General features: G+C 40.9%; 1 protein-coding gene across 3 annotated transcripts; it reads right to left on the reverse strand.

Moving 5' to 3' along the window:
- Nucleotides 1-2493: 2493 nt before the first annotated feature.
- abat (4-aminobutyrate aminotransferase) lies at nucleotides 2494-24315 on the reverse strand. Of its 3 annotated transcripts, none has more exons than XM_058048639.1 (16): nucleotides 24035-24314; nucleotides 19098-19234; nucleotides 15125-15222; nucleotides 15024-15053; nucleotides 13510-13627; nucleotides 11163-11212; nucleotides 10388-10468; nucleotides 9835-9927; nucleotides 8683-8745; nucleotides 8525-8588; nucleotides 8242-8390; nucleotides 7649-7786; nucleotides 6438-6605; nucleotides 5777-5923; nucleotides 5470-5581; nucleotides 2494-4076 (listed from the first exon to the last, which is right to left on the reverse strand). In XM_058048639.1, exons 2-16 carry the CDS (start codon nucleotides 19165-19167, stop codon nucleotides 3955-3957), a joined length of 1503 nt encoding a protein of 500 aa, XP_057904622.1. In that variant the 5' UTR covers nucleotides 19168-19234; nucleotides 24035-24314; the 3' UTR covers nucleotides 2494-3954. The 3 variants fall into 3 exon arrangements, with proteins under 3 accessions (XP_057904622.1, XP_057904621.1, XP_057904624.1); XM_058048638.1 differs by having other exon boundaries at nucleotides 19098-19266; nucleotides 24035-24313; XM_058048641.1 differs by lacking the exon at nucleotides 15024-15053 and having other exon boundaries at nucleotides 19098-19266; nucleotides 24035-24315.
- Nucleotides 24316-24383: the final 68 nt, after the last annotated feature.

The following is a 24383-nucleotide window of genomic DNA, read 5'->3' on the forward strand; positions in this document are numbered from 1 at the left end:
CGGGGTTTGTTGAGTGACCAACCAATCAGGTTAGCCTCAAGGAGGTTTTTATCCAATCAAATCCATCCCCTCCTTCCGCCTATCCCCATTGGATGTTAACCGCCACGTTGTCACGCAAATGTGAACTGCCTTGTATAGAATATGGATGAAAGTGACGAAATACATTAGAAGTATGCGAAATAGAAGGACAATACGACGTGGAGGAATTACATCATGGTATCAAACGTCTCAACTAAATGCACTTTAATGATCATCTAAACACATTTTATCTTATGTTGTTTTGTTTTTCAGGTAATGTAATGTTTTATTCTGTATTTTGCCTTTGCAGTGTTACCTAAAATTATTCATGTACAAGTCATTGCGTCATAAAACTGTAATGCAGCCTCACCGTGTTTAAGCCTGAGTCTTGGTACCAGCAGGGGACGGACCACAGCCTGAGGTTCTCAGGGCTGGAGATGCTTCATGTGGCTCAAACATGTCATTGAACTACTCAACACCGGAGAAATAGTTTCTGAGTTCTAGCTTCACATCTTCAAAGCAGCTCTTGTGTGTGGCCTTAATATGCCATCCGTCCGACACACAGCTGCAGATATCTGCTGGAAAAGCTAAATAAGCAGTGGAGTGAAGTTAAGTTTGGCAAAATGTTGTTTATTTATCACAGTACATTGACAGTATATATTAAGACAACAGTTATAGCCATTTAAAATACAATAATTACATCAAGAATTATCTGGTTCAGATCAAGTGCAAAATGTTTAATAAAGAATCTTATTATCGGCACCTTTCTCTACAACATCCTCATAACCACAAGATGTCACGTAGTATTATTATTATTACTACTATGGTATTCCTCAGCTTAAACACCCGCTTCCCTAGGGGTGTCCAAAGTGTGGGCCGGGGGCTATTTGTGGTCCACATATCATGTTTTGTTTTTTTAGGGGTCGGCAGGTTATTTTAAAATTGAAAAATGAAATGAGAAAATAGCAATAATGTGGGGGGAAATAACCAAAAAAACGAAGTATTTTATGATTACCTTGCCTCCAGTGCTGCCCTCACTGGTGTATGAATGTGATTGAATGTTTGGTGGTGGTTGGAGAGGCCGAAGGTGCCGATTAACAGCCAGTTTTCTATCATACTACCCCACGGCAGCTGTATCTACAGATGTAGTTTACCACCACCAGTGTGTGACTGAGGAGTGAAGTGCTCTGGGTGCCTTGAAAAGATCTACATACTGTGAATCCAATTCATTCATTCATTCATTTTTTACTGCTTATCCTTACAAGGGTCGCGGGGGTGCTGGAGCCTATCCCATCTGTCTTCGGGCAAGAGGCGGGGTACACCCTGGCTGGTCGCCAGCCAATCACAGGGTACATATAGACAAACAACCATTCACACTCACATTCATACCTATGGACAATTTGGAGTGGCCAATTAACCTAGCATGTTTTTGGAATGTGGGAGGAAACCGGAGTACCCAGAAAAAACCCACACATGCACGGGGAGAACATGCAAACTCCACACAGAGATGGCCAGGTGTGTTGCCTGCGCGCTAACCACTCGGTTGCCGTGCAGCCGTAAATCAAATACATTTATTATTATTATAATATGCTTCTATATTACATTGTGGCATACCTACTGTATGTCAGGTTGGTCTTACAAAAAATATAAAAATGGGCCCGTCTCCTTTGATTTTTCAGTACATGACCCTTGTGGAAAAAGTTTGGACACCCCTGCTCTAACCAAACGAAGAGGTTTGAAATATAAGTTGAAACGTACAGTGAAACCTCGGTTTTCGTACGGTGTACTTTTCAGTATTCAAGGACAATTTCATGGGATTTTGCCTCAAGTTTTCGTACACGGTTTCCCTTTAAGTCCCACACTAGTCCCACGTATTATTGCTTGGAAGCAGAGCAACCCACATGTTGGTGACTCAGTCTTTTGCTAACAAACACAGAGGTTTCACTAGAACTGATACAAGACCGACTGACCCTGTGAACAAATACTAAATGTTAGCCTTACTGGGTGCACTTGTTGGAAAAATGCATGAAACATTCACAAAGATAAAGGTTTGACATGTATGCAAATGTCTTTTTTTAAAACACTGATTTCGACAAATTTGAATGACATAAACTAGGGATGTCCGATATTGACTTTTTTTTTTTTTTGACAAACTCTCAATTTCTGATACAGATATCAGCCCACACCGATATGTGCACCATGACACATCTGCTGTGGTGGAATGAACACATATGTGTTGTATAACATTTATTTAAATATCGATAAAATATAACGATATCAACCGATATCACATTTTTATACTGATATCGGGGCGATATTTATCGGACATTTATTGCTACATCTTTGTATGATGTTGTGTTCATGAACCTCCTTCCAAAACACCAGTGTGCCATTGAATACAAAAGGGCATCACCATGAGTAAAAGTCCCAATATTATGGGATAAGAGTAGCACAAATGTAAGCTAGCTTTAGGGGAAAACAAGCTATTAGAAATCCTTGGGGGTGGGGGTGGGGTGTTTAAGACAAAATTAATTGCAAGCCAAATGCTATCTATGTTCCATTTGTGGAAACAAATTAATTGTAGAGTATGTGAAAGCACTTAAAAGTAGGGTCGCAATAAATTGTATGAGTAGAAAAAGAATAAAAATAAATAATGCATACAAGAATCATGCAGGCACTAAATATGCTGACATTTTCATGGTCAATTTAAGGTTAGTGTTGGTCTGAGCTACAAAGTTGCAAGCTGAGAGGTCAGTCCTATGAAGAGCAAGGCAGAATAATTACAAGGACATTTTAAATGGACATGCAGGTTGGCATTGAATGCATCACCAACACTCTTATAGCAAAGATACAATGACCGTTTTGACTCTCAGGCTAAATTCAATGACTTACGATGATGGACAGATGATCAGCGTAGGGCAGGGGTGTCCAAAGTGTGGCCTGGGGGCCATTGGCCATCGGCGTATAGTAAAAACACTTGTAATTCATTATTAATGAGAGGACCACAGTTTGTGCCGTAATTGGCTGCAGGTAGCTGTGGCTGCCTGCCGGACGCATTGGGAAGCCTTTCCCCTTTGTGGTGCTGGTCTTGTGTCTATGCGTGTAAACAATGTGTTTTACTTGTATGCCAAGTTTTTTTTAACAGTACTGTGCTCCTTCCTTCGCTTCCCCCCCCTTCATCGCCCAATCAATCCCGTCCTGTCACCCCTTGTCTCACTTCATAATATGTTGTAGATGTATGGACGGATGATTGCACTATTTTCCTTGTACTTCTGTATAAGTGATAACAATAAAGGCTTGTTCATTTGTCATTGTCATCATCAAAATGCAGTATTTTCCTGCGCCTCTCGACTAGCCATTTAGCTCTCTGTGTAGAAATTCACTACGGCGACTGAAAAGTTTGAAATAGTCATTTACTGGAAAACAATGCACGGTTATGCCCAACACTATTTGCGGCTCGCACTTTGGACACCCCCTGGTATAACAACATAACTCATTTGTTGCGTTCACTGCATACTCATGCCAAATAATATCCGATTCCATCACATTCATTGACGTTATCGATCAGAATAGACTGGTTCTACTCGACACAATGTCTGGTTTGTGTTTGTTAAAGCTGGTGTACGACGTCTAGGAAGTATGACAAAAGTCAGAGAACATTTTGCTGATGTTAGTTTTAAGAAGAACACGGAAAAAGGTGAAGAAAGTGTCCTGACACCACTGCCCTGGTAGAGTGTGTAATCATGAATGAATTGATGGTACAGCTTTACGACATCACATTACGTACATTGTTATCAGCATCGTGGATAAATTCAATTAATCTTGCTTCCTGCTTGCTTATATCGCTGTGTTTTTGTGCTTAGTCTGTAGGGGCCGTTTGGGTGTTTTCCTCCCTGGATTTTGGGTTGTGTCATGGAACGTACGTCGTTTCGACCTTTATTTGAACGGGGCCAACACGTCGTTGAAGATGTTGAGGAACATGTGCACATGGTACTCCTTGAAGACCAGCGCGGGACGGAACCGGATTGACCGGTCCCCACACCCTCCCAGGAGGACACCTGATGACAAAACATCAGTGATTAACTTTCAAGGCAATCTGGCATCAACTTCATGGGAATTCAGTACAATGGAAACTGGCAGACTGGTGTCGACTGGATGTCGCCATTGTTGCACATTTACTTGACCTTGGCCTGAGACATAAGGAGAATGATTTTCCAACCAACAGAAGTTTGTTGACGTTTGTACATATTTAAAGCTAGGTCATATAAGCTGACGTATGATTTGTGGTGTTCTCCAAATCTCTGTGCTTTTTTTTTGCTCGTGGAGAATTTAGTCGTGAACGCACGTAAGTTGTAAGCCAACATCCGTCAAACTTGCAAGAAAGGTCGCAAGAATTATGCACAAGATGTAGGTTGTGTGTTCCAACATTGTAGGACCCGTACCGGACACACGATTGGTTCTGTACATACACCTTTTTTATGACAGAGCCTCTGCGACGTGTGTCTTGATATTTTTTTCAATTTATCAACATAAATGGTCAATAAACATACTTAATATGTGTAATATATAGAAGGCTGTATTCCATCATGATGTTTATTAAAAGAGTTTGCCAATGTAGATTGTCTGTGACTTCATGCAACACAGATGTATACTTCATGAAAAAGTGATTTCCCCCTGTTAACACATAACTTAACTGAAATTAACCGAGAACTATCAGTGTGAAATGTTATGAAGCCATTTCTAAACCTTTGGGACTCCAGCAAACCACAGTGAGAGCCATTACCCACAAATGAGGAAAACATTAAGCAGTAGTGAACTTTCCCAGGAGTTGGCCGGCGAACCGAAATTATCATCCAAGAGGTCACAAAAGACCCCACAACAACATCCAAAGAACTGCAAGCCTCATTTGCCTCAGTTAAGGTCAGTGTTCATGACTCCACCATAAGAAAGACAATGGGAAAAAAAACATTCCAAGACGAAAACCACTGCTGAACAAAAAGAACATTAAGGCCTCTGCAAAGATGAGTGGGCCAAAATTCCTCCACAGCGCTGGAAGAGACTCATTGCAAGTTATCACAAACCCTTGATTGCGGTTGTTGCTGCTAAGGGTGGCCCAACCAGTTATTAGGTTTTTCCCTTTATATTAAAAAAAAACATTTAACATTGTTCTTTTCTCACGGTAATGTTGAATGTGTGGAAATAATTGTGAATTATGTATTATTATTTTACCAGGGTGCTGTTTTTGTTTTGTATGGTTCTAAGTTCTACGTTCTGAGTCCTACATATGCCCAGCAGAAAATGAGGCAGGTATCGCTGCACCTTAATATAAAAACTGTACAAACATTTTTGTATGAAAAATATCAAACCGTGATATCAAAATATTAAATGGAAGTGAGACGCTGATTTTCTGCATAGTTGCACCCCTAGCGACTGAGGAGTAGTGCTACATACCCTTGTTTCGTGCCTTGAGAAGAATGTCGTTGCGTGTTGCATCATCACAGATATCAATAGCACAGAAGGTTCCCTGTCCTCGAGCTCGGCTCAGGATGCCAGGGTACTGAGCCTGAGGACCAAAGGCATCTGGGTCATATTCTCAGCAAGACAGATCCCAGAGAACAAGAGCTCATGGCCTATTTTCTGAAATGTACTTTCAAAATGGGCAGATTGGAACGTTAGCCGGGTATTAAGAAGTTCTTCTACTTGGTTTTAAATGTGGCAAATAACAGAGAATGTAAATTTTCATATGACAGAAACATACCTGCAACTCATACAGCCCATTTAGCAAGGCCTTTCCTGAACGAGTCACCTCCTCCAGGAGGTTTTCTCTGCGAATCACATTGAGGACCTCAGCCAGGAACAAGTTCTTTGATGGGTCACCCATCCATGTGTTAAAGATGCGGTAGGCCTGAAAACAGGGGAACAATATATCATGCATCATATACTGTGCAAAAAATGTTATTCTTCAAAAATAGGCAGGTTTTTCAATACACATGTCACCACAATAAATTGGTAATAATTTGTATATACATCATATATTTATGGGAAAAAGTTTGCCTCAATTCCTGTATGCCTTATGGATACACTGTGTGTGCCCATCTGTGTTTTTAAGGTATTTTTATCACAAAATGTCCTATTTAGCATCAGCAGTTGACTGTATAGTTCTTTGCTGACGGTTAGTGTATATATACGTGTAGGTATAATAGTATCAATATATACTGTGTAAAGAAATAGACAGAAAAAGACATTTACCAATACAAATGAAAAACTATTTTAACATCTTCCCATCATGCATTGCTTCCTATCAAAACAGATCATTGGCCATGGCTGCCGATTCGCTGCAATGATTCCTTTAGCTTCCAGTGTCCACCAGAGGGAGCCAATCCTGCCTCCCTCTGGTCAACAGAGGGTTTTCAACAAACCTTATCAGCTTGTAATTCCAGTTTGTGGTAGTAGCCGCCAGTCAGAAGTTTCTTACTGAAGGACACAATGTCAGCGGGGTCGTCCATGCCCCAGTGCTCATGGGCCCAGAACTTTCCGGTGCACCCTCCTCCAGTTTGGACTTCATCCACATGGAAAGCACAGCCATGCTAGGCGGAGAAAAGGATACCAGATGTATAAACTTTGTCCTTGATGATGGTGGCGACAATTGAGCGGGACGAGTCTTGTCACAGTAACAATTTTGCTGGTCGATAACTGTGCTATAAATTATCATCAATAAATGATATTATCATCAAGCTTTTTTGAGACCATTTTTAAAATGAATTGTCATGAGAAGTGCAATTCACAGTTGAACCACTAGATGGTACTCAGGTATAGTGTACCTGTGTGAGCCATATTAGCCTTGCACGTTTCATATTTCAACCTCCAAGGCACTGATTTGAAATTATGGAGGATATCGCTAATGCTATAAATAATAAAAAGTGTGTAAAGGCCTTTTGTCATCCTAATAACAAAACTAGAAAGGTGCGAAATCAGAGGATTAGTTTAGAATTGGGCCAAAAGCTACTTCGATCTAGGAAAACACACACCTGCAAGTTAAATATTATGCGTGGAGTACCCCAGGGGTCAATACTGGGACCAAAACTATTCAACTTGTATCTCAATAACATCTGTAGAGTTCTGAAAAACTGAAAAAAGATGGTTTGATAATAATAGGTTATCCTTGAACCTAGGTAACAAAAGTAACCAAGATATGTACGGGCAAATACAAATAGACAGTGTCTACATTGAAAGGGTGAATAATATATAATACTATAATATAATAATAATATATAATATAATATAATATATACAATACAATACAATACAATATAATATATTCAATATTGAACAAAGCAGAGTAGAAATATGATCTCAGGGGAAAACTAACAACGTTAAAAAGCCACAGCATTTCAGTATGTGGAATCAAACTATGGAACGGCTGGAGTAAGGATGAGCGAATTCAAGAAGCAATACAAGCAGATAATGTTTGCAAAATAGAAGGAAGTAGAGTCTTGATGGGTCCTTTTGGACATGCATGGATGGATCCATACAATGGATTGCTTTATTGCTTTTAGTATGTTTCATGTACAAAATCTATCAAAGTGCCCATCCACATCCCTGCTTTTGTGTAAAAAGTGAAGGCTGTTACCTTGCGTGCAATGTTGCGTAGACTCTTGAAGAAATCCACGGAGGCGTGATTATCTCCTCCTTCAGCTTGGATGGGTTCAATCACAATCCCAGCGACAGGCTTTCCCTTCTGTCTCCACTTCACAATCAGGTCCTCCACCTGGAGACACATTCAAGATGGAACGTTGATGTCAGTATAAGGCTGATTGACAGGAACTAGCATGAACGCTTTTGATTATTATGCCAGTTTTGTCAAGAAAATATTCCGTTGTCATATTACTATCAGTGGTATGACCCAGGAATGAGTTTGTGATGGGAGTAAATTCACTCATCTAATTTGCATATTATGACATCACCAGGCTCAGAAATGGTCACCGCTGATGTAGTACACTGGTGATGGGGATGTCATACAACTTCTTGTAAAAAAAATCTGAACTATCCCCTCAAGGTACAAACAAAAACAACACATTACCAGGTGCGCTGATTAAAATCACTCCTAATCTGTCTAAATTCCAGCATCAATTACACTATTGCAGGATGTATGAGACTTAAAGTTGCTGAAAAGTATTATAATATGGGACCTTTAAGTTATTTTAATTTGACTAGTAAGCCTACCTCTTCCAAACAGCGAGCCTCTTCCTGTGCATTCTCTCTGGTGAACTCTTCCAACGGGTACTGCAGTCTTGGGAATGGGGCGATGGGCCAATCAAACGAGGGCACATCCAGTTTATGGATTGCTTTGGAGTGTGTTGTTGCCAAACAACCTTAACAAGACACAGTCACTATCAGTGAGGCTAAACAAATCATGAATGGTGCTATGATCAGAATTCTAAAACAGTAGTGTAATGTAAATAGTGTAATAGTGTAATGTAGAGTGTAGACTTGATGGTTCGCTTACCCAAAGTTCTGCCATGGAAGCCTCCCATGAAAGACAAAATACTGAAGTCTGGACAACCTGGGCCCTAAAATACAGATCCAAACCAAAACAGATGAAGTTATTTGCTTCCAGACAGACTACGTATGATGGGAAATAGTGGCGTTTTTTCCCCCCATCACCTGGTTGATCATGCAAGAGCTGAGGTCCTCATCGGACGGTGAGTTGTGGCCTCGTTCTTTATTCTATGAAAGACAATAAGATGACACTGCATCAACAAAGGCTCCTTTATTGGCTACAGACATTCTGTGTTTTTGTTTTTACGATTGAAAAGTGCTTGCAGATTGTAACGTGCACGTAGTTTACCACCAGTGGGGAACTATGGAGTTTGATCTACAATGATGACTTTTGTTGATTATCGTCACATGTCCACATCTCAGTCATTCTAAACAAGGACATGAAAACATAGTAGGGCGATGCAGGGACACATCTGATTGGTTAGACTTAATGGGAAACTCCATTAGCAAAAGGCACCGAAGGCCGTTGAAGCTGCAGGTATTGGTGCGATCACAACATGGTGAAATCCTGGAGGGTCTTATGAACACTACCATCACATTCTCAGCCTGTTCAGGTTGTGGTGTGGGTGGATCAATCTAAATACAGTATTTGTACCAATGGCGGTATCGGTATCAAGTCAATGCTAGCATGATGAATTCAATATTTTTCAGTTCATATTGTTCCAATATTGATATTTAATCTGTATTTGACGACTCATGTCGGCCTGAGATTAGCTCTTAGCTCTGACCTAAGAATTGGGGAAGCAGTGGTAGGGTGGTCAAAGACTACGTTCCAAAGACTGAAGAATGAAGATAACTGGCTCTGGGCCAAATGGCAACAAATAAAACAAATATGGAGACAAGCCTCGCATGAAGATATCATCTATAGGTCTTTCCACCTAAACCTCCTCATGGGTCTTTGTCAAATACAATTTGCAGTGTCATTCACCCCAAGTTTGGCCGTTATGTGATACAAGGCTTGACGAGCTTGTGGAGACCACAAAGACAATCCCTGGTACTTTGTACCGGACAAAGAGAAGAGGTATCTGTGTGTATTTATGGCTTTTATTTACACAAAACCAGGTTCGCTGGACACCAACGCCTGACTGTCAAAATGTAACAAAGACATTTGGTGCTATCTTTTCGCATTCGTTCATGAACAGATAACACACTTGGTCTGCCAGAAATGAATAAGATGGTGTCAACTTAGCCGCTATATTTTGCCACTATCAACCAGTTTCACTGCACGTTTGGTATACATGATGTAAATCACCTCACCCTGTACCAGATAAACATGGCCTTGTAAGCATTCTCATTGGAGCATGATCCGCAAGCCATCGTCTGGACACGACTCATTCCACTTGGAGCCACCTGAGAAGACAGAAGAGTAGCACCTTTAATTCACTTCATCCAGTCTATAATTGTGTACAGGATTTGTTAACAGTAAAAAAATGTATATATGATCTTACTACATACGAGTAATTCATTGATGAATAGATGATTAACCAATTATCTAATTAATTGACAACTATTTGGGTATTGATTTATCTTTTTTTTAATTAAAGAATGTATATATCCTCTGATTTCAGCCTAACAAATGTGCTTTTCCCCCAAAATTTCTGTAGTCATACATGAAAGCAGACGTATTATCTTTGTGTGTTAGGCAGAAAAAAATATTCACACACACACAATAGTTCATATTTATTTGGTCCGTCTAGGGCCCAACAAATTACTCCATTAATCAAAATAAGCTTCAACTAAGAAAATAATGATTAGTTGCAGCCGTACTAAATACTGTAGACAAGAGTGTTCTTGTGCACAAGTCACTGACCGAGAGAAGACTTTCTGTAAGTTTGTCTGGGAAATTCTCAGGTGGCAAGATTCCGAGAGCAGGTCGGTTGACAAATGTACTCTGTGACAGAGCACAAAATGAGAAGTAGTTTGGATTAGTCGAATACAATCAACCATCCAATGAAGATACAAGCTAACACAATATACAATGTCAAGCATAAAATACATCACTACTGGAAACAATACATTTGGAACGTTACAAATTATTCGCCTTTGCTGTTAGACACATTACGCATCTGGGCCACCATAGAATGAGAAGACGAAGCAGGAGGGATCAGTGTTGCCAGGTTTGTTGTTACACAGTCCAGTCCAACCTTGATTTTCAAACATCCCAGTTTTCGTATGATTTGGTTAACAAAAATTCTCGCCATAATTGTGTCCTGGTTTTCATACACACTCTTGGTTATTGTAAAATACAGTGTAGAACAAACTAGTCCATTGGCTCTGTGATAGTCTGTATCAGTCCTCTGAATTGCCAACACAAAAGAGCCTATATATTGGTGACTCACTGTTTTTCTGCAGGTCAAACTATAATTATTGTCAACAAAATGTATATTTTGATAATATTTTTTGGTGTTTGGAACAGATCACTTGGTTATATGGTACATGGTTTCCAATGGGAACATTTGCTTTGGAACAACACTGTAATACACTGTATACCATAATTTTGTAGTTGCAAACATATTTGTTTAGCTTTTTTTTGTGATCCACCTTCACAAATAGATTGCAAAACCATGACTGAAAAGCAGGCTTACCAGATTGTTGGGATTGGACATTAGTTTGATGAGAGCAGGGTGGTTGTATCCTGAGGGAAGAAAGAAAAGAGATGGAGGCAACATACAATTAACAATTTATGACAATTTATCAGACACACAAGTCAAGTTCAGGGTCAGGTAATTATTGGACTTTAGGTTATACATAAATACCCCAGAACTCATACAAAGCAAGTAGAAAAGTGATGGCAGTGATGAAATATACTTCAAAGGTTTATTGGCATTAGTAATCCTTTTTATAGTAAACTGGCAGTTAGAAGACATCAGGAATACAATTACCCATGATAATAATAATAATGAAGGATTCAATTTGACATCTTGATGCCTTATAGAAACTATGGTCGCGTTTCCCTTCCAACCAGCAGAGTACAGTGAAGGCCAACGGTGTCAGCTCTAAACCAGTTGGGTTGGAATTATTCTTGTGTGTCATTATGTTATTATTCTTATGTGTCATTATTTAATATTTAATACCATGTAGAACAGGTATTATTTTCATACAAGAACACAACCTTGCAGACAGTAGGTATGCAACAACAATATTTCCAATACCACATGTTAGTATTCCACATATGGAAGTGGAATATTATGTCAGCTTTTTGTCAAGCACTGAGATTTCGCACTTTGTTCAGTGGTCCCTGAACGCACATTTATTTTCAGACATAAACTTGTGTTGTGTCCTGAGTGAACAATGGCAACTGAAGAGAGATGTAGTGGTGGGCGGATCGATCTCAATGTTGGTATCAATATTGATTGATACTTGGGCTTCTTTGGTTGTGGAGTGTTAATTTTGTTCATTAAATTCATTCATTAAAAAGTATTGATATCGACAATACTTACTATATTTACTTGACATCAGATCAATAGCAATTACAGCTGTGGCTTTTATTGCAAATGTTGAGTCAGAATTAGAGGAGAACATCAATTTCAAGCAAACAGGAGGGTTTTTTGTGGGGGGGTCTCGGATAAATCAGGAATGTACTGTACCACAAAAACAAACGCTCATATGACATGCAAGTCATTTCTGGAGGGAATACTTAATGTCCATAACTACAAGACACCAACACACATTCATCACATTCACAATACCTCTTGTCTTTTCCACCTGAGCAAAGCCTTTCTTTCCACTAATTACTTTCAGATCTGCAGAATGTGTGGATGGCATATCAAAAGGAAGACTGGGATGAATTCATGTCTTTTGAGTGGTAGGAGATTAGATGTAATCAAATATACTGTTCAGCATGTCGGTGTTATATAACATGTGAAATTGACTCAGTAGTTGCCCTTTCAGCTACTGAATTAGTTATTGTGCAAGAACAGACCACTTTTTTAGGGGGGGTTGCCTGAAGCCTGGTCCCTAAAACTAATGAGGAACATGGTCCAAAACCTAACTCAATGTGTGCCTTCAACTGTATTATGCCCATGAAAAAGTCTACCATGAAGAGGGAAAAAGAAACACTGGACTATACACTACACTTACTGGTATTTATGATCGATCATCAGATCTCAGATTTTTTAAAAGTGTGGTTGCCGTATGTTTGCAATTTTTTATTTCCGACAAAACGTTCTGCACAGTCAAAGGCACCTGCAGTCACACCCAAAGGGCAGAGGAGGAAGAAGAAGTTAGGGTGCCATTACGGAAGGAGGAAAATACAGCGACAGGAGCATTATGTTTTAACAAGGACACAAAAACGCTACAGCACAGTGTAGCAAAAAGGAACAGTCAGAGGAGTAAAATATGGGTGGGTAACTTATTCATTCAAATTCAAACGAAAGTCTGAACAAGAGAGAAATGTGAGAAAATGTTAATGCCTGAGGGGTTTTAAAACCTTAAAACACATATAATAATTGTAAAGAAATAAAGTTGGCTACTTGCCGAATTTCATTTATTATGGACCATTTTGGAAACCTATAAACGATATATATATTTTCAGATGTGACTGCAAGTCACAGGACCAGCCAAACTATAAACAACGTGCAACTTCTGGTAGGAAAAATATGCTATGACACACTCCCTGCTCCATCTCCCCTACAAACCCTCGGCAGCTTGACGTTCACATTGTACTTCAATTTCTGAAAAAATATTTGAAGTAAAAGTTGAAATTATTAGATTAAATTCATATCCAGAACCCTCCAGAACTTCTTGTCTTCCACAGCCTCCATAATAATTACATGCACATGCGTCATGGCAAATATGCAAATGTCATCTACAAATCACATAGATTCCAGTCCTGTGGGAAACACTGCAGCTCATAGGAATGCAGCCTGATTTGAACTCGCCTGTCTTGTAGTAAACCCCCTCCATACAAATCTAGCATTGTTGTGTACTTACCAATTGGAATGGAGGAGATCTGAGTGTAGATGTCAAGCATGCGATTGCCATCCACATCCACCAGGTAGTTTCCTCTGCTCTCCTCATAGTTACAGAAGAAGTTGACAGCACCAACATTCTGGAAAAAAACACATGTTCATGGTTTAGATCTTTATCTTTCTGTTCATTAAATACAGTAAAAAATTGGCATATTTCAGACATAGCTGGGAACAGTAAAACTGCGATTTATCAGAGTAAAATGTTTAATCATCTGACATCCCTAGTTTTTATGCTGGCTCCCACTAGGCAGCAATCACAGGATACTTTTCATACAGAGTAGCAACTACGACTCCATGACACAAGTCTAAATACTTGGACAGTTTACAGCTTCTGTTAAACTTCTGCTGATACTGTAAATGTTTAATTTATTGTTTAAACATTGAATTACAGTGTATTGTTAAAAAAAGGGGTGGTATATGAGCACACACACGCGCGCCAGATGGCAGTGCCTTGTACATACGTCTAGTTAGTCTCCCCTCACTTCCCATGAATGAATCATTATTAAGGTTCATTTTGTTATTCCAGTCCATTGATAGTTCCCCCCTGGGGCCTTAAGGTCGTCCTGAAATGCCAGGCCGAGTGCTCTCACGGGTTCTCCCTAACTCACAGTGCCAGGAGCCGTGTGTCTTTGTGTACCAGGAGCTGAGTACCGGCCTTACACATGGAAGCCATTCTCACTCTGTTACGAGCATCCTGTAAGCTATCTTGACACTACTGTTTAAGAAATGTTATGTGATTTGAATGAAATATGGCTGTGTATGAAGAGGAAGAAGCTGAAATGTCAAATGTGTAGCAGATACATTTGTGTGGCAGATAAATGCTTGTCATTTCAGCTCTGTACAAATTTCCCCACTGAGGGACGAATAAAGGCATAACTTAATCTTAGATGGTGGAAATTCTGCTTCTTAAAACCTCAATACGCACGTACCACAACTGACTTGGTCACGTATTATAACTAAACTCTGAACATTTTGTAGAAATGTAACAAGGACCACTATTCCTGCTTCGATACAGAACAGTAATATTACAAAAGAATAACACTTATTATATCCCTTATAGTCAAAACCAACCCAACTTCCCTAGTCAAAGGCTGGTCAGGTAACCCATGACAATTCCCATATATCATATGCAAACACGGTTGTTACAAGTTAAGAGTCTTTGTAAATTCAATCCCTCAATAATTTGCATGACATCCATCATGGGTGCAAAGCCATTGCAAAAGGCTCCAGACACTGTGGCAGAGGAAAGTGGGACAGTAACAAGTGCAAGTGCAAACTAGGGGAACAGCATTTGTGCTACAGGCTCTATTTAACAAGTTCACTGAGCAGATACAAATGGAGAATCAAATGCGTGCGCACACACACACTACAGTGATTTGAACTGCGGCATCCATTTTTAGTCTCGGTGCTTGACTGGGCAATTCCTCAAGTACCTGTACATCGCACACATGCATGCAAACGCACACCTCAACTTACCTGGATTTCCCCCAGCTGTTTTGTTAGCTCCTACAAATAGAAATACAAATAAGTGACTGGACAGATGTCTTTCTATGTGTACTGTGTTTTGTGTGTTTCACCTGTGAGCGTGGCCCAGGGACTTCAGTTTTCATGGAAGGTCCATTGTAATCTAACTCCACCTGGGCTTTTGGCGCCGCTTTACTTGCATATCGGCATCCTGTTGACAAAAATAACACAGGATAACTCAGACCTTTCCAAGAGATCGTAAAGCATGATGTCTCCAAATAAATACTGTCTGAGTTTGTCTGAGCACTGCACTCAACCGAATCGTTGCAACAGGGTTGTCTTTTCCCACTGAGGACTGCATAGTGGCAATGACAGGATGCAGGGCTCAATTTGATATTTTTGTGTTTTTTTTTATTCGGTGAAAGCCATGTAGACGAGGCGTCAGGACCTCACTGCATTCAGTTGCTGGACTTTTTGACTGAGAGACCACAGGCAGTTTGGTCAAGAGCAACACATCCAGCACCATCACACAGGGGATGCCCCATGGTTGTGTTCTTAGCTCCCTGCTCTTCAAGGGTCTTGAATTTCTTGAAACTAATTTAGTTTGGGGCTGCACGGCGGCGAGTCGTTAGCGCACAGGCCACGCAGCTACGAGACCAGAGTTCGATTCCACCCTCGGCCATCTCTGTGTGGAGTTTGCATGTTCTACCCTTGCACACGTGGGCTTTCTCCAAGGACTCTGGCTTCCTCTCACATTCCAAAAACATGCTAGGTTAACTGGTGACTCCAAATTGTCCATAGGTATGAATGTGAGTGTGAATGATTTGCCTATATGTGCCCTACAACTTATACAATCCAAAATACTTCACAGAACACGCTACACAGAACAGTGGATTTGCACTGGACCCTTATATGCTTGCCTTCGCAGGTGGGAGATCCCATGTGGTTTCTTCGGGCAGCAGTGTCTGCAGTCATGCGGTCACTGTACTGGACTATCGTGGTGACGAGAGAGCTGAGCCGAAAGAACAAGATTGCGGATACAAGCGACTGAAATGAGTTTCCACCGTAGGTTGGCTGGCTCACCCTAAGACATAAGGTGAAGAGCTCAGTCATACGGGAGGGGCTCAGAGTAGAGCCGTTGCTCCTTCACATCGAGAGAAGCCAGTTGAGGTAGCTCGGACATCTAGTCCAGATGCGTCCCTGGTGACGTGTTGTGTGAATGCCCAGTCGGGCAACGGCCCCGGTTTTAGGACACGCTGGAAGGATTATGGTCTTTAATTTCGTATGCAGGCCAGCGCACTTTGCAAATTTCGTGAGCACCCACGCCTCTATCCCTCCCATCGGGGCGAGTGGCAAAGAGGGAGGAGAGAGAGCATGAGAGGGTTTAACACAGCCAAGTGTAATCTTAACTGCACTGTGCGCCTGTCGGCCAATTTACCGCTGCACAGGCTGCGCTTCGCCTGCGCCAAGAATAGACCACGTTGGAGCTGGCGAGCTTTCAGCGCACCTTTGTCATGCTGTTTTGTCACAAAATTGTCACTGCGCCAAGCTCGTGCGCCGCCATGCCCATCTAAGCGCAGTCCAATCTACCAAATTATCAAATTGGCTGCGCACAATGGAGCACAGACCAAATTATTCTGTCACCCTGAGCCACAAAATTAGAGCCGTGTCTCACAGCTGGCCGGAGAAAGCCTTGATCTCCTGGAGGAACTGGCCACGGACCAGGAAGTCTGGGCATCCATACTGAAACTGCTACCCCCGCAACTGAGAAGCCATGAAATTCTAACAGAGATGTGGTGAAGGATTTGAGTGTCTTTGTAGTTTAGTTTATTTAACAATTTTGAAAATTGCTTCAGCAAACATTTCATACAATTTATTACTAATAGACTACATTGAACCATGAAATTGCATGATTTATGAATATATTTCTAAAAAACTGTAATGACCGAAGCCACAGAATTTGAAGTGCAAAGTGACGAGGGACGACTGTATAACTTTAACAGAACAGGTGGATGTCAGAATTGACTAACAGCCAACTATTTCTAGCAAGCTATATCAGGAGTAAATAGATACATATGTAGACCTTTAACCATTTATGTCAAGGTATGCGTGTTCAACTGAGACCTGTTATTTCGCTCTGCAGAGTGCATTTTATGTATGGTCTGCACACTGAAATTCATATCAATGTACTTAAAACGTTTACACGGGTAATCTAAATGTGTAAATGTGTAATCTAAGTGTGTGAGGCATATTTAGGGCTTAAACTTGGACAATGTTGTGAGTCAACTATGGCATTTAATGACAGAATTTAATCTAATAATTAGCCACTTTTATTGCACATGTTGATCTGAAATCGAAGAACATCAGTCCAAGCAAGAGAGTTTAGAAGGGGAAGGTGGGGGAACGGCATGTGTAAAGAAAATAGACTTTTATAGGAGCATCAATGATTAAACTACCTACAGCTATTTAGATATTTTTTTACATTTGCCAACACACTAACCAGAGAATCTACATAGAATGTACATAGATCCTTGTTTACCTCCGCAGTTTTCCTGAAGCTTGTCTGGTCATTATAATATAATATGCATTGTTATTCAGCCAATCCAGTGTGTGTGCGTGCCAATGAAGCAAGCTATTAGCCCAGGTTTAGGGTAAATACTGTACGTAGATGATTCCCCAACCTTATTAGTGATATACTGTTTGGCTAAAACTAAGACAGTAACAACATCAAATTAAAACCACAAAATGAATTCAGACCCATCATCCACCACTCAGAGCCTGGAGTTTTGCTGTTTGATGTGTGGTGAAAGGCAGTGTGCTTACATGATGAGAGGTTGTGCACTAACAAATATGCACATTAGCGCACAATAACATCATCAAAATTGACCTTTTGTGTACTCCCACATGGTATCAGCATTTGAGACGAAATATGAGGCTGCATTTTCATTTCATGTATATTGGAAATGTTTGATAGCAAATGCTAACTGGGCTAATACATGAACTGTGTGTTCACGTATACTACGTAGCTATTTTGACATACTACTCAGGTTCTGATAGCAACTATGGTGTATTCAAGGGTGAATGTGATGGGATCCACTGGAGATACAAAATCAGCACGGGACCAAATAATTACAGTAATCCCTTGTTTATCGCGGTTAATTGATTCCAGACCCCACCATGGTAAGTGAATTTCCACAAAGCACATAACACATGAACAGTGAACCTTCACAAAGGAGCAGCTGTCAACCACAACAAGCCTGTGGTTGGGGTCCTCTGTCCTAGTTTTGCAATATTGGTCTTATCATAGATGAATTATTCATGAAAATGTCTTTAATGAAGTCTTCCTTGTGTTTTTTTAAAATAAATATTCCTCCATAATGAGCTGTCTTTTGTGGCACGAGGTTCTAAGAACTTGTTTGTTTCATCACATCATACTAGTTGTTAGTCAAACATTACAAGACAGATTACATCACCGATTACCTATTCAACTGTTTCAAGTTCACATACCTTTAAACTTTGGCTCAAGTTCATGCAATAAACTTTTCCTTTTTTTAAACTATGACTTTTTTTAAGGTGATCTATTATGCATGCAGCAAAACACCAGAAGTCGACAGGAGCATTGAGAGTGTGACCAACCACAGCAGAGTGGGCGTGCCTTAGGTGGAAAATAAACCATTTTTGCAGGAAGCACGAAATCCAAAGAAATGCAGCTGGAATAGGTGCAGATTCCACAACTCAATACAAAGGGCCGAAAAATTAGCATAATAGCTCCCCTTTTAAATGATGAGACCTGTAGCTGTATAACATTTCAAGTGAAGCCTGCAAAGTCCATTTTGATCACACACTTACCTGAGGTGAGTTTTTTCCCAAGTAAAAGACTAGACTAGTGCAATTTAAATATTACAAAGTTGACAAATGAAGGTAGTGTCTGGGGTGACATTTAGTCAATGATATGGAACCTGCTGAAGAAACCAGACAACTTGTCACAGTTACAAAGGTTTGCTTTATATTACTAACAGCAAGCAAGAGTGGGACTTCTATTACAAAACATTGCTACAAAAAGACATTAAAATCAAGTAGTATTACCTGTAACACTGAAGCACCGATTCTTGTGGAGGGATAGTGCAAGTTGGCGGCCAATCACAGAAGATGCCATGGCAGGAATCAGACCCAAGTGCAGAGAGGCAGCAACTGCCCTTGTCTCTCTTCACCAACTGGTTCACCTGAGGCGAAGAGAGGGAGGGGTTGGGGCAAACTGGGAGGGTGAAGAATTGTAAGGACACATGTATCAACCCCAAGGTACACTTACACAGTCAAACAAGATCTGCAGGTACGTCAGTAACTTCATCAAAATAATGCCATGCAGTCTTATTCGCTGGCGGACCCGGTGCAATATTATGTGGTCATAAACGACACCAAACAGGTTACGCCATATTTATTTGTGTGCAGGGTACAACAAATAAAAATGCGATTCAACTGTCGTTCCTGGAACCGAAACTGTCATCATGTGAGACTAGTGGTGCTCTAACTGATCGGTCACAGATCGATATTGACTGATATCAGTGAAAAAGGACGGTATCAACATCAGCAGACACTTGCTTTAAAACGCCAATCCCCTCCACCGATCAGCTTTCATTTTGTAAAAGTAGCTCTCACCAGAAAAAAACACTCATTATCACTCGTTTTCACTCACGGATTATCGGCACCTGCAGCATAAAATCCTGATCCGACTTGTAGCAAACTTGTGTGATTTTGTGGAATGGAGCACGAAATGAAAATTTCGGAATGGATTTGGATGGAATTTTCAGGAACTGTCGGAAATTGGATATAGAAGAACTGATTAAATTTTGGGCGTGACGGTGCTTGCCTTTGACTTGAAAAATGTCTATTCAGAATTTTCCCCAAATTCACCTTTTCCGTAGAACTAAGGACCTGCTACTACGGCCACATTTCTCAGCGCATTTTTTCCCTTAAACTGCTATGACATACGACTACTTCCGCATCTCTCAACCAATTCACCTCATTCCAACATCAACTCATTCAACAAAGTCAGGACATGCTATTAGCGTTTCTTCCAGAATGCGGGGATCTGCTGTATATGGTACAAAATGCGCTACATGCCTTTAACTTGAAAAATGATATCTTCAAACTCAAAAGACTAGTTCAGTCAACGCCTTTGGGATAAAAAGTGAGTCCAATCAGGTGTGATTTAAACCAGGCCAGGGTGTTTGAGGACAACCAATCCTGCATGCCTGTTAACGGTTATAATTGTGTGAATCTGTTTTATTGTACTGTAAATGTGGGTCTCTGTAGTTGCATGCATTTGTTTATGGTGTGGAGCACCACATGCACCTTTGTAAAGGAGGCTGTAAATGGCTTGTACAACTAAGATAAGAAAAGGAGTTTCCGTTTTCTGAATTCTTACGTAATACTGGCTAGAGAATGGGGGAAAATTCAACCTTTTCTGCTTTTCACACAGTGGACCCAGTCACAGCACACATATTGGCACACAGACTCACAGCCGGTTACTTGGCAACACCTCATGAACTGGATGAAACTGGTTCGGAGTTACACAAGACTGCATCTTCCGATGCCATGCCTAGGAGAAGCAGTGTGTTGGGGGGTGGGGGGACGACAAAAAGCCCACAGCAAGTTGGAACTGGGATAAACCAGAGTAGCACCACTGATGGATAAAATATTGGAACCAAGACTGGGTTCATTTAGAGTCTATGGTGAAAAAAACACAAATGAGATGCTCACTGCAGAGTTTGGATTTGAGCAAACCTTTTTTTCATGAGCAATCTAATCCACACGGTCCACTGTCCACATTTTGTGTTGACTGACTTGAAACTACAAAATATGACACATGCACCGAGGCAATCTGCTGGAGAGAAAATGAATCACACGGCTCGGCACCAACAGTCCAGTAATTAACTGTCACACCTCGGTTGATTAAATCTAATCTGACCACAGTTTTATAGGGAAATGTTACGGCACCGAGCTCCATTGCACTGTGACCTAAATATTTTGGTGTGGCGGACATGAATGGATCTACGTGACCATTCAGTTACACACAGCTGTGCAGTGAAAAAAAACAATCACATTATGATTCTCTTACTGCAATTTACCACATCAACATGAAGATTGGGATCATTTAATACAATTAAACAACCAACAAATGCAGCTGGTTCATTGCTATTTCTCTGTTTAAACAAGGCAGTTAATGTTTACTTCATAATTCTGTTTGAACTATGCACCACACTGTGTGCGCAGCTAAATAGGTTAGCCCATACCAAGGTGGACCCATTTCACCTTCTAGGAAAACGGTGGGAGATAAACCACAGACCAAGTGGAAGACATAGAATCGTTTTTGATATAACTCAGATAACTCAAAAACTAAAGCAGAAAAAATGTAAATTTAACTGCACAAAACAGCACCTTTGGTTGACCTATGTCATAAACTGTAATAACACTGTAATAACTCAAAAACAAAAGCAAACAAAGTTTCATTTTAACTGCACAAAACAGCACAAACATAGCACTACACAATTCGAAGCATGTCGGGGGGCTGGTTATGTAATAGGCCAAAACATAAATCGTTAATACCTCAAAAACGAAAGCAGCACAAACCTACCAAAAAAATGACAATAATTTGGTTCAATTCAGAGCATGTTGGGGGGCTGGCTGACGTTTGGTTGACCTGTGTAATAAACTGTAGTAACTGGAAAACAAAAGCAGCACAAACGTTCATTTTAACTGCACAAAACAGCACAAACATAGCACAAAAAAGTTTTGAAAAAAGAGTTTTGGCAGCAAAAAGTGTCAAGAATGCAGTGTGTGCCTTGACCACGTGGCGGTAAGATAGTGGTTGCCTGCTCAGCCACACTGACAAAGAATAACATTGCTTTTTAGTAAAATGGGACCTATTCATTGTTTTCCACTTTTCGGACCTATAAATGTAGTTAGAATGTTGTATTCTCGTGGTAAATGATGCCAAAGTTTCAGATAATGAGGTTTGACCATTTGGATGTGAGCCCTGAAAGAATTGTGTGATGGCTCTAGATGCTTGGTTTCAGAGGGTGTTGTAAAAGTGGAGCTTTGTGATGTCACAGATGGCCGGACTTCCTTAAATGGGTGTGCGCTGTCCTTCCCCAAGCTCTGCTTCTGTGTTCACGTTAAGAATGGCTCACAGGAAGTGTTTCTTGTGGTGTAAGGGAAAGCTACATTTGTTTAAAATTCCTAACACCGCCAACATCAAGCACAAGTGGTTGGCGGACCTGATTCCCTACCAGTAAAAGAAGATTTAAATCTGTCACGGCATTTCACACTGGGCTGTTTTGTGAACATTGGCCGGCATAGCTGGACTAGCCGACAAACTGTTTCTGAAGCCCGACGCCTTTCCAATTTATCAGTGCCCTAACTGTGTTTGTTTAGTGTAAGTCATGGAACAAAAGCGGTTGTCTGTGTAGCATCATAGAGTGTGCATACAGGGAGCTGATCAGTGGGTTTACCAGAGTTTTTTCAGACACTTATAGTCCCGCAAAAAACATGTAATGACTACATTACACGTTACCAGTGCTGTAGACAACGCTAAAACGCTAAAGCTACTTACCATCTGAGGTAACCTCTTCTTGAGAAACTTTAGACTATCCAGTCTCTACTTGCGGATCGGATTTGGGATCCAACACATAAGGCTGTATATTAAAAGCGGATACTTTAAAAAGATAAATCAATGTTTCTCCTATACCGTTTACCAAACTCCTATAAAGCTGAGGTCGCAGCTCGCGGCACAACACCGGAAGTCCTCCTAAGCACTTGGGAGTGTGAACAATCACAGTGGAGTGGGCGTGCTTGGAGGCAGGCCATGGGTGAATGAATTAAAAGAGACCGTTTTCCACAAGAAGCACAGCTGGAATAGGTGCAGATTATGGAAGATATAGAAAGCTTTCTGTGATGGTTATTGTGTTTAGCTGCTCTATAGGAGTCCACAACTGTACAGGTGTGCAGAAAAATGAGCACAATAGGTCCCCTTTAACTCTGTGGTAGGGGTGTTCAGGCCGACACTAATATTGGTCCGCCATTCACAAGCACCCGCGTTTGCACAGAAACGGGGAAGATCAACAAGAGTTGAGGTTCTAACGCCATCAAGAAAATACACAAGTGTGAGGACAATATTTAAATACCATCCACACCATGAAGTGTGTTATGCATAATCAGAATTTCAGGAGATTGCAGTTATGTTCTCAGCCTGTACTATCACATATTTATAAATATTTATATATCAGTGTATTTATGAATGAAGAAAGCAAACAAAAAGTCATGTGCGAGCATCCACTGTGTACATAATGTAGCATATTATCGGTCTGGGCCAGTAAATAGCTGGTCGTTCTGTGACCTGACAGTGCATTGACTAATGTTGTGTAACAGTGGCTGCAGTGTGATTACCAAACTGGGCTGACAAGGAGTTGGGTAGAGTTCTAACCAAAGGCTTGCATGTGAAATCTAACATATACAACAAAGCTCTACATCAGCAACTAGTGACCCATGCCCTTTTCTGGAAAGACTAAAGTCCCAATGCAATTAATTGATTTATTTCCCTTGGATGTTGCAACCTGCAGAAATAAAGCAACATCCACTGCATCCTGCAAAACAGGTGCCGGTGAAATGTGCTCTTTAGACATGGATCCTTGGATCCACCAACTTACTATCAGCACAACAAAGTACTTGCGCTTAATGCGGTTTAAACTTGTTTACGAGTGTTGTTTTTATTACGGTTCAATGGGGTCCTTTGGAAAATCTGGTTCCAGCTGGATCCGACTGGCTCACACATGATGTTAGTGAATATCGGTCAAGCTACTTCTTGTTGGTTGAATGTTATTCTACACATCTGCTGCTCGTAGGAGCACGGAGATGGAGACATCAGCTGCTCATTTTTCCCGCAGGGATGCATGTACCGTACGGCGGGACAATGCAGCAAAGTGTGACCGCAGACACAGCAGAGGATGCACGGATCGAACACTTACCTCTGATCGGACGCCTGGAGCGAGGATGACTGCTAGTTTTTAATGAGAGGAGGGGCGTCTTCTTGCCTCGTATTTGTGGTTCCCTTCTCGGTGTGGAACAACTGGTGCCTCACTGTTACCAGCTGGTAAATAGTTGGGAGATGGTCGCTTCATGCGGTGCTAGGATACATTTGCCTCTTAGCCCCCCCACCCACAGTAAAGTCGTTCGTGATTGGCTGCCGTCCCACTTTGCATTCTACTTTCTCCGCATCCTTTCTGGCCCTCTAGTGGCCATTGTATTGGTAAACAACTTTTCTGCTGAAGCACCAAATGGTGGATTACGCAACAAAGTGTTTTCTACGGTGGCCGA

This window comes from Doryrhamphus excisus, chromosome 15 (genome assembly GCF_030265055.1).
Source record: "Doryrhamphus excisus isolate RoL2022-K1 chromosome 15, RoL_Dexc_1.0, whole genome shotgun sequence".
In the NCBI taxonomy this organism is placed as follows: Eukaryota; Metazoa; Chordata; class Actinopteri; order Syngnathiformes; family Syngnathidae; genus Doryrhamphus; species Doryrhamphus excisus.